This window comes from Gymnoscopelus braueri, assembly GCF_963280865.1.
Source record: "Gymnoscopelus braueri genome assembly, chromosome: 2".
Classification (NCBI taxonomy): Eukaryota; Metazoa; Chordata; class Actinopteri; order Myctophiformes; family Myctophidae; genus Gymnoscopelus; species Gymnoscopelus braueri.
The window spans coordinates 41,531,645-41,550,034 of NC_137604.1; the positions used below are offsets into that span (position 1 = coordinate 41,531,645).

Sequence of the window (18,390 nt, forward strand, 5' to 3'; positions counted from 1 at the left end):
AAATGCTTTGACAATCCAATATTAGGAGGCATCCAAAATCATGAGGTGATTCAAACAAGCAACAGGGCGACATGTTGATTCCTTCAGCAAGTTGAATGCAAGACATTTTCTGACCATAATATACTACAGGTTAGAATAAAATACAGTATAATGCTAACTTCACCAGGGAGAGAGAGAGAGAGAGAGAGAGAGAGAGAGAGAGAGAGAGAGAGAGAGAGAGAGAGAGAGAGAGAGAGAGAGAGAGAGAGAGAGAGAGAGAGAGAGAGAGATTTACATGTTGAATTTCTCACTAAGAATGCAGTGCACCAAGAACTTTTTTAAAGACCTCTGCCACGGAATTCAAGAACTTAACAGTACTTAGGACTTTTTACGGCGTGGAAGTTATGAAAACACTATTCATGAAAGTGTATGACTTTCTCAGGTGCAGAAAGACAAAAACAAAACAACACGTCTCACCTCTCGCAAGCTTTGTCTCCGTCAGTAGTGACTACGGCAATATTAAGCCTGCTTTCTTTGGAGCCTGCAGAGTTTGTCCAAGAGGCTGCGGCTGGGCTGACCCTGCAGACAGAGAGGATAGAGGGGGACATGAGGTAATCTGGCCATGGACATACATGTAGCGAACTTGGGTGTATTGATGGGAATGATAGCAAAGACAACTAGTACAGTATGGAATGTCCTCTGTTCCAGATGTTCAGACACAGAGAAGAGCATGGTATTGTTAACACTGTAGTGACAGGCACTAAACAGAAGGTTAGGAGATTTTAGGTTATTTTATTATTGACAATGAACTGGTATCACACCCCTTGAAACATTGACAACATGACTTGAAATGCTTTCCTGGAGTTTTTATTTTCACTCCTTGTTTTTGTAAATAAGCAACTTTGTTTTTGCCACAGCCTCTTTGTTGTATTGTAACCTCTGCCAACAGAGTTGGTTGGAGGTTACAGTATGATTTCAACCCTTTCCGCTTGTCTGTCTTGACTGTTATCAAACTAACTTAAGAGGGTATGGCCGGAATGATCAGTAGGCTGCCCCAAAGAGATCATTAACTTTTCAGTCAATGGACAAGGTCACAATTAAGGTCAAAGTGACGCTATCAGTCATATCTCAGGATCAACAAAACTTGGAAAGATGAGGTTTCATCATGTGTTTAATTCTTTGTGCAAATTTAGATCAAGTGATGCAATCCTTCGACTGTGCCGTCATATGACATATAATGTACTGTGATCAAAATAACTCAAGGCCATTGTTGAGAATGATCAGTAGGCTACCTTGTAGAGATCATACATTTTTGAATTGAAAAGGACAAGGTTACAATCAAGGGCAAGGGCAGAATCGCTCAACTCATATCTAGGGTGGATATGTGATATCTTGACAGCTGCACAGTGTTGGCAGAGTTATGCACTGTAGGCTACTGGCGACACCGTATCATGCAAGTGCAATCTTTCTAGTTCATACTATGATATTGGTAAAGTCTTTTTGGGGGGATATTGTTTTTATTCTTCTCGCTTTCTCCTTACTGCTTACTATGCCCGAACTGTAGTTTTTTGCAACTGCAATAAAGCAATTTCCTAAGGGCTGAGTTAAAGTCTCTGGATCTGAACATTAAAAGAAGACCAAAAAAAAAGAAAAGAAAAGTAAAAGAAGTCTGCCCTTGAAGTTGACAGTAGAGGAACTGGGAAGACGGCCACAGTAAAGAAGACCCAGAGCCGACACGCTTTGACACAAAAGGAATGAATAGTCCTCCAGAACGGTCCAACAGTGACTTGGCCAGAGGGTTTCACAGGTTCGGTTCTGACATTGGCTGGGCTTGCCTTTGGACCATGCCATGACATACATGGCATTGTAATGAAGAATCTATATGTCAACCTGTCCTATTTGTGCACTAGAAGGTGATGCAAAGGCCAAACGTAACTCATCTATGTACACTATGAGCCATATAGCTCAACTACACACACACACACACACACACACACACACACACACACACACACACACACACACAGTTGCAATAGTTTCACACCCGCCACTTCATTGCAGCTAATCGAATAACAAAAAAATAAGTACATAAATAAAACAATAATAATTATAAATGTATGAATACATATCTTTATGATTTTTTTTATGAATGTAGTGTGGCACAATGTCAATAATTGTCAATATGAAACAAGGTAAACTTTGAGCAAATATACATTTGTATAGACAATTTATGAATGTATAAGTACAGTAGGAAAAGCAGATTAACACTTAATTTCAGCCACCGAATATATTCGGCCGAATATGGCCAAAAAAAGCATATATAGTATTCAGCCGAATAGATTTTAACGCAGAATACCGAATACCGAATGTATATACATTTTATAACTGATCTTAATATGGACCCATAGTGATATAAGTTTTGCCATAATCATGTACTGTAGCTCTACAACAGAGGCACAGCCATGACAGCAACGCTATAAATAAATAAAAAAAAAAATATATATATATATATATATATATATATATATATATATATATATATTTATTTTTAAATAATCATATTCGGGTATTCGGTTATTCGGCCAACTGTTTCCTATCCACAAGTTTCCTAGGGCATGGCGGGCATCACTTCCTGTCGATTTGATCCCTGATACCTGATCAAATCAGCAGGAAGTGATGCCCACCATGCCCTCGGAAACTTGTGGATATCCGGTATTTGGTTTCGGCCAAGAATTTCCCATTCGGTGCATCCCTACTTAAAAATCACTACAGCAATGGCTAATTTGAGGACGCGATTTCAATTGCACCTTAAAAATCTCTGCTGAGACTCCACAAAGACTTCCATACTAGGAGCATAATGTCCTACCCAGCCCTACGCCTCGGGCGGCGCTGCCCATTTTTCACAGTAGAGAATCTGCAGAGAATTTGGGACAGAAGACTCCCTAACGCCAACAACAGACGGGGGAGACCAGACAGTGAAGTCACAAATCAGAGCCGTGCACACAGAGCTCATTTCCTAATCTGATAATAGCTAGTAGTTGTACTTTTTGACATCCATAATCAGACTGTGCCAAACGGCACCTTAACCCAATTTAGACCTGAGGCCGATTCTAAAAAGGTTTTCTGAAAAGCGTACAAAAACATTTATGTTGCTATATACTGTACATGCTGTAGCAACAACAACCCGAAAAGGGGTTACCGTCTTGAAAGGTATAGTTACAAATAGGGGTTCCCGCCCTAACTGGGTTAATAAATTCATGTTGGTAACGTTAACGTGGCCATAAGCTAAGGTTCCTCTGCAAAGATGATTCAACCAGATTCACCTTTGTTCCACCTTTGTTCCGCGCACGTACAAAACGCTTCCATTTGCGGACAATTTGCTTCAATAGTAAGCCTACCGTGCATCCTTTACATTGGGCAGTGTGTGTGTGAGTCAAACCTTTCTAAAGGCAGACCTAGCGAGTGGTCCTGTTGTGCTCCATGCCTGCCCCGGGGCAGAGCTAATATAGCACATAATGGACAAATTGCTCCTAGCTGCTGCTCCCATGGAGACGCTAATAAAAGGCAATTAGAGGAGAAAGGAGCAGAGGGGTGGAGAGATGTTTGAGAGGACATTTTTAATAGAGGATAGGTTAGCGTTTGGTGGCACTCAACGGGGGGTGAGGGGGTTGAAATAGGACTTCCGGTGGGTCGGGGGGGGGGGGGGGGGGGGGGGGGGGGGGGTGGCGCGTGTGTTCCGTGTGTGTCTGTGCGTGCACCTGTGTGTGGTGTATGTGGTTGTGGGGGTGTGTGTTGTTGGTGTAGAGCGCAGGTTGGAGATAAACTCACAATATTCTGGCCCCCCCCCCCTCCCCCTCCCCCTCTTTCATGTCCTCCTCTGCCATCTCTCCTACCACTCATCGCTTATCCTCCACCTCTCAAGCACTGCCCGTCCATCCCCACCTATGAGTGTGGAGGGCTGGGGCTGACCTGACCAGGAGGTGTGTGTGATTTATAGCTCTGCAGCAGCATGAGGGCCCACTGTGGAGCTGAGCCGTGCTCCACATCAGCATGGAGGGGAGGGGAGGGGAGGGGAAGGGAGGACGCTGCAGTGCAGCAAATCCACTCATTAACCTGGACTTGGACACAACCACTGTCTGCCTGGGCCTCAGTCAAGAGGAGAGAGAGAGAGAGAGGGAGGGTGAGAGAGGGAGGGAGGGAGAGAAGGAGGGGGGAGAGAGAGGGGGGGGGGAGAGAGAGGGGAGAGAGAGAGAGAGAGAGAGAGAGAGAGAGAGAGAGAGAGAGAGAGAGAATAGGAGCACTGATGCTTCTTCACCAACCAACTCACCTGCAGGTGTACTCACTCACACACACACACACACACACACACACACACAAAAAACAGTACATTCATGCATACATCACACGCACTCTCATGTACACACACCTACAGTGCAGGTGCAACAGTGCATGGCATGCACCAACACATAATACTCATTCAATCCATCTCTCCCTCACACACACACACACACACACACACGCACACACACTGGTAGAAATAGAAGAAGTCGAAGCAAAATGATCAAACTGTTCATCTAAGTGCTTATTGCATTCATATGGGGATTATCCAGATCAGTGAAGGATCAACCAAGTACACAGGCACACATACATGATTACAGGATAAACACTTAAGAAAAAAATAAATTATTCAATGCCACATGGTTGCCCTAGAAACTTGTTAAATGTACCCAGGGAAAATGGATTCATCCAAAAATTGCTTTCACAATTACCAGCTAAGCCAAACCGAGGGAAATTGTTCGCTGTCTCTCCAGGACGAAAATAGCGTTGCGCTATGAATTGCTCATCTCTTATTGTACCCCCCCCCACCAGCCAAAATTAACGTAGGCCTAAGCTAAGCTTCTGCAAACATGATTAAATACAGTAAACTAGCATTTCTGCGAAAATGCACTGTACATTAGGCATCTGCATGCAGGAGCACTCTACACAAACTCCAACTCATTATTTAGATGCTCAATGCATTTTATGCTAGGACTTAATAAAGTATGTTGTTGGAACAGGCGGAGGGGTCATTGGGTTACTGCGTTGAGAGACGCAACACAGGTGGGTGAAGCTAATGGGAGTGTGGGACAACGCTCTCCCTTTCCACTACAGCTGCTGTTGAGGTGCCCTTGAGCGAAGCAGATTGCTCCAGTGGAGCTGCTACAGAGGCTAATAGTAGATTGATTGTAGATGATTGCAGGCTAACCCTGCACTCACACCAGCAGAAGCAACAAGCGACCAGTGCTGGCCACACTGGTCCATGTCGCAGCTCCAATCAGTGACAAGGAGCAGCGAGATGCCTAGCAGCAAAATAGCTGCGACCTGGCGAAAATATCAACTTTATGCAAATAGGCTGCTCGAGAGTCGACAGTCGAGCGATAGTCAATCAGAGGGTAGATGTGTTTGGGGAACCACCAGAGACCGACACCGACTGTCTGCACTTCTCCTACCCGCCTGTGAGCTCCACTTTCAGGCATTGGCTGCTGGCACGAGCTGCCTATTTCTGACACTGGACCACACCTCGCCTATTAATGGCAATGTTTTAATAGGCCTGCCTTTAAGAAAATACAAACATACAACTCAACAATGAATATAGCAAAGATTATGTAAAAATAACAAAGAAATATAAAGAGAAACAATACTGTATGCCGAATGCACAGAGTAGTGAAAATTCAGTTAATCGTCATTACAAAAACCTTTTGTAAAAGATTTAGTTTATTCATACTTTAGGGGAATCGCAACAGAACATACGTAAAGCATACTATACCAAGGAGTCAATATGTAACGTACCTTGACAGTGGGGACTTGTAAAATGACGGACTCCCCTATATGCATGGAAGATGCTATGCCGATGACACTCAACTGTTTTTCTCCTTCCCCCCCTCTACCACTCAGGTGAAAGAGTGCATCACTGCATGTCTGGCTGACATCTCACAGTGGATGTCTTCTCACCACCTCAAGCTGAACCCAGACAAGACGAGCTACTCTTCTTCCCAGGTAAGTCATGCCCCATGCGGGATCAAACTATTTCCATAGACAACGCCCTGGTGACTTTGGTTCCAACAGCCAAAAACCTTGGTGGTGTCCTGGACAGTCAGCTCTCATTCAAGGCACACATTGCAGCGGTCACTCGATCCTGTAGGTTTACACTCTATAACATTCAAAGAATCAGGAGAACTTCCTCACCCAGGAGTCAACCCAGCTCCTTATCCAGACCTCAGTCATATCAAAACTTGACTTCTGTAACTCGCTCCTTACTGGCCTCCCAGCATGTGCACTTAAACCCCTCCAAATGATCCAGAATGCTGCAGCACGCTTGGTCTTCAACCAGCCAAAATGTTCACATGTCGCCCCCCTTCAGCTCATTCTAGAGACATGTAAGAAATAATAAAAAAGTCAACTCACTCTTGCCACTCTAAGTGCGACCTATTACTTTTATAAATGTTGTCTCCCCTTCGGCTCCTAATTACTGCCCGCACAGAGTACAAAACACTGATGTTGGCCTACAAAGCAAACAAAAGGTATACCCCATATCTTCAAAGCTTGATCCAACCCAGCTAACACAGGGAAGCTGTCAGAACCTTCCCTAAAACATCCGGGACAACGCTCCACACGTCCCAGACTCTTCTCCCTTCTGGCTCCCAAGGCTTATAAAAAAGTTGTAAATGTGAAATGAAACAATATTGAGCAACTGCATGGCCTATTTCTCACCTAAAATGTTTTCAGAAAATATTTCCTATAGTAGGTAAAATATACAGTTGATCACTTCCGAGATGCCATTGCTTTTCAGCACTCTACTTCCTCAAAACTACATGAGCAACACCACAAGCTGGCTGCAGTAACAGGGAATCCAGGCGTGGGCGACACCGGCTTGGCGACACATACCACCATTGTTGCTACTGTTGAGTGCAGGGTAAGTGTGTGTGACTGTGTAGAGGGGTGTTGCTACGAAAAGAGCACTCTTGCACGCCTTTTCCTACATGGGTAAACAATAACAAGAATGCCCTGGTGGCACTACCAGTTAGCAAGGACCAAATCACTGCATTCCAGGTTTGAATCTGCCTTTATGCGTGTCATCCAGACTCTCAAATCATAAGCATCATCACATGGATACCAACAACAACACCATTTTCATCAGTTAAGAGAGGACCGCTGTTTCCCATTACTGCAGGAATTTCATCCAGGCCACGTTGGGCCCTGGTCTGGCACTAACACTGGGCTCAACGGGGGCTGGGAACCCTCTTTCACTTAAAAGTTCTGCCAAGGCTCTACATTCAGTAGTTTAATGCAACCTTGATCTAAACTGTTGGGAATTTGTCCCTCTGTGTGTAGTCAAGATAAACATAGGACAGGATATTGGATGTATACTGTACATACAGTATTACTGTACGCACACACACACACACACACACACACACACACACACACACACACACACACACACACACACACACACACACACACACACACACACACACACACACACACACACACAGCTACAACAAGAAAAACCTATGAAAGTCAAGGATTAAGTAAGCAAAATCAAATACTAAAATAAAAGGCATCGTTTGAGTAAAATCAATAAGAGAGGCGTATCAGGAGGATTTAGTCGACTTTTCAACTTGAAGCCGGGATTGAGTGTGCGGCCAACACACCCTGGTCTATTTGGGTGGGCAGGAAACGAGCTTCAATCCACTGTTTTATGAACAAAAGCTGTCTGCCAGCGAGGCACATGGGAGGGAGGGGGGGGAGGGAGAGGAAGTCGGGTGAAGAGGGGGAGCGCCATGAGCAGAAAGTGCAGTATCACTGGTCAGGAGGACTGAGGGGCAAGCAGCACTACAGAGAGATGCCCTGACAGAACCTGGGGAGAAGTGGAGAAATGAGGCAATACACTGAAGCTAGTGGAGATGATAAATAATGCTGCAGTATCAGCGAGGGGGAGTTAAGAGTTAGATTGCATTTGTGTATGACCAAGCACATTTCTCAGTTCACACAGCTGAGCTCTCAAACACACAGAATCCCAACAAATCCCATGTTCCAGGTGCACAACACCAGTGAGACACATCATAACAGCATTAAGGAACTCTGAAAAAGAGTGTCAGGCACACAGGCTCTGGACCAAAGGCCAAAAGAATATAGAATACAACAAAATCAGATAACTAATACAAAATCCATTTTAGAAATAGAAATTTGACTCTTTAGTAATAGTTACACAGTTGTTTTTGTTGTTGTTTTTTTCTTTTATTAAGGAGACAAACTCATTAATCTTATAGTGTGTTCTGGAGATTATTCCATAACCTGGGTGCAAAAAAAAGGAGAAAGCTGCTCTACCAAGTTCTGAGCAAATCCTGGGTACCTGCTACTACCTGGTAGAGCAGACATCTAGTGGAGTGAAAATCATAACAGCTGTTGGTGGGAGATAAGAGATTACACAGATACTGTATGAAGGAATTTGGCCCAGTGTGGCTTTGTAAATAACTAGAAATACTGCATCGTGGTTGTATGCCTTCGCCAACCAGTTGCCGTTTACATCCATTATCTGTCCAGACTCATATAATATATTGCACTGACATGTTGATAAGAGTGTTCAGGTTTTTATTTTCGGGCGGTGAAACCGCCCCTATATGTGAGGTTTGGATATTTGCACCCCCAATCCTGCGCTGTGATTGGCCACCAGTGTACCCCCCTAACCCTGCACCGTGATTGGCCAATCACAGTCTATTCAGGACTGTGATTGGCTAGTGAAACATGACACATGTGCATAGCCCTATAAATAGGACTATGCACTTTAAAAAAAAAACATTTATGTTTTTTTTTAAGTGAATCACACATTGTGGGTGGAAAGGGTATTAAAAAAAACACATTCTTCTTTTAAGTGAGCTTCCATCACTGTGATGACCACTGTTAAATAACAACAGTGACATAGTGCTCCAAATCCACATGCTGTGATTGGCTAGTGAGACATGATTGGTTGACTCCATTCAGTATTGTGATTAGCTAGCAAGACACCGCCCACTTCACACTGGGTGTGATTTTTTTCATATACAAGCAGAACATTTGCTAATTATATCAATAGTATTTTCTTAAGGAATTCCTGAAGATCCTGTTGTTCAAAATGTTGAATTTGTAATAAACAAGTAGGAGCATATTGATCTGCTATTTTTACAGAATGTACACACCAGAAGAGGAATGCTAGGGTTCAAGTGGTTAAAGGAGAGCCTATCCATCCATATAGTACTTGTAAGATGACACTGTTTCAATTAAGTCTACTCCTATGGTATGAAATGCTGACATTATCTTAGGTTTGGGAGCGAGCTCTGGACTAAAACACAAATTTGGTTTCCAAATTTAGCATTAACTCTTTCAGTGCCATGCTTATTTATGGAATTTTGGTTCTGAGTGCCACAACCAAAATTAATTGTAAAAAAAAAAGTGCTTAGGAGCCGAGATACAGCCTTTTTCAGTAAAAAGTTAAACAAGAAGTGAATGGAGCAGCAAATCTTCAAATCATCATATCTTGGGTTCTGAACAAAAAAATTAAAAACTTTTTTTTTTAGGTTTTTTTTTTTTTCATGACGTCTTTGACGTCTTGTGGCACACGGGGCGTCAGGCCTCATGACGTCTTTGACGTCTTGTGGCACTGACCATACAATGAGGCCTGTACTGTAGCTGTTTAAAAGGCAGTCTGGAACCCATAAAACAAGTTCTTCCAACGGCTGGCCTGGGTTCAAATTGAACCCAAGGCCCTTTGCTGAATGTCATCCCCTCTCTCTCTTTCCTGCGTTCCTGTCTCTATACTCACTGTCAAAATAAAGCAGAAAATGCCGGGGGGAAAAACAATATTCAAACAATTTAAATAATAAAACAATAACCAACAGTTCGTTGCCGTCGGGGCAGAAAGCTTGTATCTCCATATTTTAACTTTTTATGTTTTTTAGCAGATATACAAGCTCATAGCTGCTATTTTTTGAAAAATCGTGAAAATGTGTGCAAATCTTTGAATATATATTGTTTTAAAGCGAACATTTTTAACTCAAATCCGTGCTTCTGGGGGTCCCTGGAACAAAATATTTTGAGATGCAGGCCAAATACATATAAGTTTGGGGGTCCTTAACATGGAAAAGTTTGAGCACCACTGATATAGAAACAGTCAGTCCATCCCTCCCTGCTCACTTGGACAGAAGCCTCCAGCTGATTCCCCGGGCATCGGGGCCAAAGAGGTGCTGTGCTAACAGGTCTCCACCATGCTGCCCTGCTATGATTTATGGGTGAGCAAAGCCAGGGCGACACCCTGTGACATATGGCGCAAGTCTTCATAAAGGGACGGGGGGGGCGGCGGCTATAAGGGTAAACAAGATGAATATCTCCCCGATGTCGATACGATTTACACGGCCAACGCGCGGCCACCTGTCTCCCAGGCAAATAAGAGCTGAGATTTACGACCTCCTCCTGTTCACGCCTTCCGTCCTCTTGACACGATGGGAAACAACAACCAGAGAAAAGATTTAAAATATATATATATATAAATATATATATACAGTACATATATCAAAAGGGAAGAGATTGTGTAATGTAATGGAGCATCGTCTATCTAACGATGCAACATGAAAGCCTTTAGGTATAAGACTACTTAAAACCACTTGAACCCCATATACTTAGGAGACCCCCAGCGTTTTTACTAGGCCCCCTCCTTTTTTCCATCTACACAAAACAGGAGATCTACAAGCTCACAATGCAACGCAACTCGACGTGAGCTTATAGAATGGCTATTTTTGGCAAATGTTTGCACGTAGAATAGGGATGCTAGGGTTAAAAAACAAACTCGCAGACAGACAAGACACAAACCCACGCACGCACACGCACGCACGCACGCACGCACGCACACGCACACACACACACACACACACACACACACACACACACACACACACACACACACACACACACACACACACAACACACACACACGGTTTAAGTTAGAGGAAATTTCAAGTCTTGGCTGATTTGTTTTCTATTCCATAGCTCTTCTTAGCTGACAGAGAGACGCGTCAAGACAGCAAGTGAGACAGAAAGTCAATTTCAAGGTGATTGTGCAGACATGACACAGCAAAGAGAAGGGGCCTAACATCTGCAGCATAACCCAATATTTAAGTGTCTCTGCCATTAGAATTCAAGACAAGCTGTGGGCTGGAAACAACAAAACGGCCCAAGGACTGGGCACAGACCCGAGGAGTGGATTTCAGGAAAGGAGAGAGGTCTGCCTCTTTACATAATTACAAAGAAATCACGTGGAAGATGAAAGAAATACGCTGCACTGCTCACATTGTTCACCCAGACAACACAATCATAATTAGAGAAGAACATAAGTGTAAATAAAAAATACCCAAACTGATTAAAGACTGTACATAAATTCAAGTTAAATTTGTAATATCTTCCCCTTGTAATGGTTGGTAGTTTAAGATTTATTCTTGATGAAAGCAAGGTGTCAGGGTGGAATAGTGGTTACAGAGGCTGGAGTCCCATAATGGAAAAGCTCAGCAGTTTAATCTCCACTAATAATAATACTAATGTTTAATTGTTTAACAAATTTCATACAGACTAGTGCAGTATTTTACCAGCTGCACAGGGACACATACAAATGTACAGAGGAGGCAGAGTTCAAATGCTTAGCATGTACAGCACACAGTCAAATCTTGTGTTCATTTCACTCAGAGGATTTTACAGTGTGTATATGTTGATAGCCACTCACCCTGAGCTGCTGCCTATGCTGCCGAGTGGGGCGTCGTCTGGCTTCTCCGGAGGTGACTCTGAGGCTGAGGCTGTGGACGATTGTGAAGACACCGACTCATTACTGCCCATGGACGTCTCATCCGCTGCCGAGTTGGAGCCATCTCCCTCCGCAGGGGCTGGAGCGACAACACAAAAAAACAACGCGCAACAGGGTTGTATTAATGTTGATATCAGAAACGTTTTCACCTAGTACAATGATGATGATAATTATTTATTAATCATAATTATAACAAAATATAATAACTAATAAAGATAAGCCAGCCATTATTTCTCTGGGTGCAGGGGGCAATAAAATGACCAAAAGGGCCAGCTGATGTATCCTCCCTGGTAATAATACAGCAGTGGACCAAGCTAAAAGCCATATCTTTTCTAGCAATAATATGACAGCTGACCAGTCAGCATTTGAACCGGTACCACCAGGCGAGGAAAGTGCAAAAGCAAATGGGTAACCTGAGTCCAAATGATAAAAATAGTTGAATAATTTATCCACACTTAAGAAAGCCACACATCTACAGGGGCCTATTGAAACCAAATTGCTGTCAAAACAGCAGGGATTTACTTTCAAGGCTTTAGAACCCATAATGCAAAATGGTGTCATGACAGGCAGAAACCTTAGAAACACAAGGGATGAGACCTGGACCGTTTATTTGTGTTTACTGTGGAGTCAAAGCTCCTTTTTTGAGGAAATGTGAGGCTGTACTATAGCTAAATCAAGAAAAATATTTGTTTGTGTCCCCCTCTACCCCTCCAAGCACATCAAAACACTAGTAGAATTCCATATCAAATGGAAAAAATATGGTTGTATGTTTTTATTTCCCTCTCAGAATATTGAAACAGATTTTGGCATCCAAGGCCTCCACTTTACAATGCAGAAAACAAATATCCTGGTTGGGACATCCGTGCCACGAGACTGTTTCAGTAGAATGCTGACGACAAATATGTAACACAACTGAAAGACGGTTAAAGGGACACGTTGCAGTTTTGAACCTTAATCCCATTATTCTAATGTGAGGAGGTTAGTGTGCCAAAATAAATGCAGTGTGTGCTGTCATAGATGGCTCTTGCCATGACAAATAAAGGGGAGGGACACAAAGGTATAAAAGGAACAACAAATGTTTATTAAGGAGCTAACCTAGCATAAAGCAACTAAAGCATGAGACTAAATGAGATAACAGAACATATCCTATGAGGTGTGGAGTCCGTACGTCAGTAGTGTATAGTATGTAAGTGTGTGGATGAGTGGAACATGATACATAACAGACAGCAGGTCTATCTTCTCTGAGTCTCTCTCAAGAGTGAATGATCATGAGCTGTGAACTTGTAGGCTCCTGGAGGCCTCCATGAGCCAACAAGCAGGAATGCAGGCATTCCCCACCCTGCTCACCTAGGATGAGCAGAGTTGATAGGCAATCCACCGACAAGCAGTGATAAGACTAGAGTGGGGCATCACAGTGCCACACGCATAGCTTGACTCCATTGCTCGAACTCGGCGTACGCATCGCATAGGACCCAAGAGAGAACGGTGCCGGCATCGAGTCGGTCGGATAGGCGGTTGTCCAGACCGACTGATATGCCCATATACAGTATAGGCATATATGGATATCCGGTTGTCCAGAACTGCTGATCCGACTGATATACTCATATATGGGCATGTTCATAGTTCATACATGAGACTGATCGACTTCAAACATGGCGTGCATATATTGCTGAGGACCAGGGGGGGTGATGTGCCAAGTGGGAAGTCGGTCTGATCAGCGGATCTCCATAATACTGACGTCAAAGACTGGCCTGGACTCCATACTTGGGCACCTGCATTCTGGCAACCCATTCGGTAAAAAAAAAAGAAGGAAAAGAACAACAACAGGCACAACAGGTATTGCATAACTGCTGTAGGAGGGCCAACTTCCAACTTGCATTGTTTCCGAGTAGGCCGGTGCCTCGTCTTATCAATTGTGACGCTCTTTTGCCAGAAATGTGCTTCATAGACTAAAAAATAAGTTCTGGTGTGAAGCGCTCTCTCTCTGCCTTCCTGTCTCACAGTGCATGCTGTCCAGAGGCAATATGCAATTATAACTATCAAAACCGATGACAATCATTGTTTTGGGATTGCTTGCAATTAAAAAAAGGGCGGGGGGGTTGGGGTTATCAAGATTCCGATTACGAAAAAGTTGGTAGGGTATGTTGTAATCTTTATTCACACTGTGCTCGTAAATTATTCTTCTGGTTCACACATCTATTTTTAGGAGCAAATTGGGGTGAAATAGCCACACTGTCGACGGTTTGGAATTTACACGGTTAGTTTCCACATGGAGTCGAACAACTTCCGCATTCCGTGGTCAGTCGGTAAAATATGACGCCTATAGCCGTGGTGGTACTGCTGGGTGAGAGGAATTTGGAATCAGAATCAGGTGATCTACATGGACTGTTTAAAACCTTATACTGAATACAGTACTTAGTTGACCGGGGTCCCCCAGGGCTCTATACTAGGCCAGGGGTTGACACTAAAGTCTCAAGAGCACTTGTCCATCGGGCAAGTACAGATCATGTTCGTGCAAGTGTGTGTCTAGTGGGTTACCATTACTGGTGGAGTGTGTGTGCCAGTGTGTACGCCAGTCTCTATGCAAAAGACACAACATGCCAGGACATATTTATGTCGGTATGGTTTATGTCTTAATCACGTTAAACTGTACTGATATGTAGCGTCGCCTGTCATATCGACACTAACCCAGACCAATCAAATTAACTACGATCGTAAACAAGGAGAGTCATATGTCCGCTGCATCAAGCTACAACGTGCGCACACACGCACACACACGCACACACACGCATGGCCCAGGACATGGCACACGTCAATCTTTTACATTCCATAGGTCTAGACCACACAGGGGCAAATGACATCATCAACTTGCGACGGGTGTTGTCCCCCTTGAGTAAAAGATGAATTCTTTCTAAAATACATTTTAGTTATAGAGGGCAATTATAATGTATTAAGGCATATAGGGCTTATTAGCCAGGGATCCTTTTAAGGTGGACATCAGTCAGAACTTAAGTGGAAGTGATAATAATCTACTTAAAACTATTGTTTTTGTAGATAGGATGACATTTGTGTATACACCGTTTTACACAACAACTAAAGAGCTGAGCATTTCTTAATTACTTTTACAGCTTTATATAGCATTATCTAACTCTCAGGACATCTAAATGAGAGAGGCTTCCAGGACTGTGCGTTATCTATTGCCATGCATACATGACATGGTTTTCTTTGCTTGAAAGCCAAGTAGGCCTCTTTTCTTCCAGCGCCAAGCCAGTGCCAACATTGTCGATGCTTTGTTCTGCTCCTTTTGAATTTGGCAAAAAATACGATTTCAGCTCCATTCTTGACAAACCTTTGAAAACACAATTAAGTCCACGTCAAACACACAACTTAGCCTGTAATTATCTCCTTCTGGAGAAAACATGCTGTCCTCAGAATACCTATACCTGTTGGAAATCCTTCCAGTCAGAATGCTGTGAATACACCTTCCATTCACGTGCACATACATACACACACACACAGAAGTGTGTAACAATGCAATTTGAAACACACACACACACACACACACACACACACACACACACACACACACACACACACACACACACACACACACACACACACACACACACACACACACACACACACACACACACACACACACACACACACACACACACACAGAAGCACTCTTCTCTCTTTCCCTATCTATTGTACTCACGAGTATTTTCACCCCTTTGGGAGCAGAGATATCTGACTTTAAATCCATTAACCAGGACCCAGATACAAGACACAAAGGTTAGAAAACGGATTACGTGTTTCATCCCAGATATTAAAATACCCCATGATAATAGCTGGTGTGATATAAAGGGAGGCTATCTGGTAAGCAGATTTAGGATCCTTTAGTACGGTGGACAGGGAGAGGATTTGAGGGATTGCCAGAGACAGAGAGAGGCCAGGTGACCGGCTCACCTGATGCACACTGGTGCCTCTGCTATAGCCTTCCATTGTTATAGATGACTTTGAACATTTCTTTCTTTTATGGAGAACACTCGAGGAAAACCGAGGTGTTTCTTTCATAAATTAGATATCCACCGTCTGCAAAGTGAGAAATACTCATAACATAATAGATTGATGGAAACTCATGCACATAAAGTAATGGTACGACGTTGGAATTGAACAAATCAACATTCTTTTACAGATAATGGGTAGTTTAAGTCCTTGCCTGTGAACCAATGTTACTTTCATTGATGATAAATAATAATGGCTACACAGTAAAAGCCTCAGTGTAATGTATCCATTAGTAACTCTGAGGGTGTACACATGTAACCAAGCATACCCATAAGGTTTCATTTGGTTACATTTGTAAACTCTTAAAGGACGACTTCACCGATTTTCAACCTATCTTCATATAATTGGTCCTCACTAATACTCATGATAAAAGGCTACAATTATTTTCTACTTGGTCTGTGTCTCATAGGAGGGCTGTGGACAGTCCAGAAACCCGTCTACCAGTGACATCATCGTTAGGCATGATTTTTTTTTCCAACAAGATTTCACATTTTGTATTTAGATTTTTATTAACACGAGAACAATGGCTTCTTTTATTGCATTGCAACTTTCCAGGAATAGAAAGCCTGCAGTTTCTATTAGCTTGGATTCCCCATTGATGATGTCACTGGTAGACGGGACTCTGAACTGTCCACAGCCCTCCTCTGAGATACAGACCGAGTAGATTTTTTTTACCATTTTATCATGAGCATTAGTGAGGACCAATTATATGAAGATAGGTTGAAAATCTCGTCCTTTAAGAGTTAACACTGAAGATCTCACTGTGTACCACTGCAGTATATATACAGTACAGTAGCAGTGAATGCTACAGTAGTTGCAGGACAAGCAGATGAAGGGGAGACTTCTACAGTGTTGAGGCGTGCAGGTCTCTTACCAGCCTGTACGTTGAGAGACCGGGGGTTGTAGACAGCAAGGGGCCGGTTCTGACGATTCTGCTTTTTGGACTGCCTTGTGGGAGCGGACAAGACCAGGCCAGCAGCTGCTGCAGTGGGGCACGTCTCAGGGGCATCTGCAAAGATCTACAAGCACAATGTTTGTATGAGTGAATGACTTGCTTTCTCTACCCAACCAACAAAAAAAACACAAAGCACACAGGGGCACGGCCCAAAACTCCAGGAGCATCAAGCAGCGCCGTGTCCTTGCTTAACCTCAGGGAGCCGAGCGAGCAGGCGCTTCTCTGAAGTGCACAGGGCTTTTCGGTGGGGGCGCTCGCACACACGATGGGAAAGAGCAGTTGTTAAGGCGGGTGTAATGCCACGGGTCCTCTGGGAGAAGCTACGTCGTTCGCTGCTTAAAGGGGCACGGCCAAACATTCTTATTCATCGCACACAAACCAATAAAAAGGGAAGTAAAAAGGAGCCCCCCGCAGACGCCAGGGAACCACATCCCGTCTGGAAATGACGGCCTAGGTTACAGCGGGTGTGTCTGACCCAACCTCTGATGGAGCGGAGGAATGAAGTAAACAGAACAGGGTCTGGACTAAGAAAGCGCCGGTCGGTCGACTCGGGAGGCTTGTTTAGCCCGCCCCCCCTGGGCCTGTGTGTTTACACATAAACTTGGATGTGGAGTTGAAAGAGAATGGGGGGGAGAGTTTGCAGAGGAGAGGAAAGTCTCAGTAGAGACTGGAGACAGGAGGATCACAGGAGGAGAAGAGGCGGAGGTAGGGAAGGAAGGAAGGGGGTTTAGAGAGAGAGAGAGAGAGAGAGAGAGAGAGAGAGAGAGAGAGAGAGAGAGAGAGAGAGAGAGAGAGAGAGAGAGAAACATGGGGGCGATAGAGGAAGCAGAAGAGAGGGTGAGTGAGGGACATTGAGTGAGAGCGAGCACATAAGAGAAAGAAAGGAAGGAGGTGGAGAGAAAGTGGGAGGGAGCAAGAAAGAGAAAGAGTATGAGAGAGTTAGGATGGAGGCAGAGAGCACGCAGGAGAGAGTGCGAGTGAGTTAGTGAGAGACGAAAAGAGCAAGAGAGAGAAAGAGAGAGACAGACAGAGGAAGGAGGGAGGGAGGGCAAGAAAGTTGGAGAGAGAGTGAGAGAGGAAGAAAGATTGGGAACGAGGGAACGAGCCAGACATTCACTCTCACATACACACACACCGAAAATGGAGGCAGGCACGAATAAAAAAGTTTGTAGGAGAAATCTGATCCACCTGAGAGTCTTTGCTGAGTTGCTCTCTCCCTCCCTCCCTGCCTCCATTCTGTCTCCTCTTGCTCTCCGCAGATGGAGGTGAATGTAAAGCGCAGTCTGCTGCTGGAATCTCGGGGTATTAACTACTGCCATCTTGGGGTATCAACATTCTGAAGGAGGACTCAGCTGGGAGGGGAGCTAATATCTGTCTGTCTGTCTGTCTACTCCTCTCGTCTGCTCTAACACGGTGCATCTCCTAAATAATTCCTTCTGCATTCTACTGCAGACTCCTCCGTCCCTTGAAGGGTTTCAGAAACCAGTTGGGTGCCAAAGTGGTCGTAGTGTAGGGGCTTTGT

At 43.9% G+C, this 18,390-nt stretch overlaps 1 protein-coding gene across 2 annotated transcripts in view; it reads right to left on the minus strand.

Moving 5' to 3' along the window:
- arhgap10 (Rho GTPase activating protein 10) overlaps nt 1-18,390 on the minus strand; it is an 80,126-nt gene that overhangs the window by 6,758 nt on the left and 54,978 nt on the right. For both annotated transcript variants that reach the window (XM_080451762.1, XM_080451763.1), the window contains exons 19-21: nt 16,788-16,932; nt 11,768-11,924; nt 457-558 (exon numbers count right to left, since the gene is read on the minus strand). In XM_080451762.1, the coding sequence (XP_080307888.1) occupies nt 457-558; nt 11,768-11,924; nt 16,788-16,932 (404 nt within the window). The remainder of the gene's footprint in view (nt 1-456; nt 559-11,767; nt 11,925-16,787; nt 16,933-18,390) is intronic.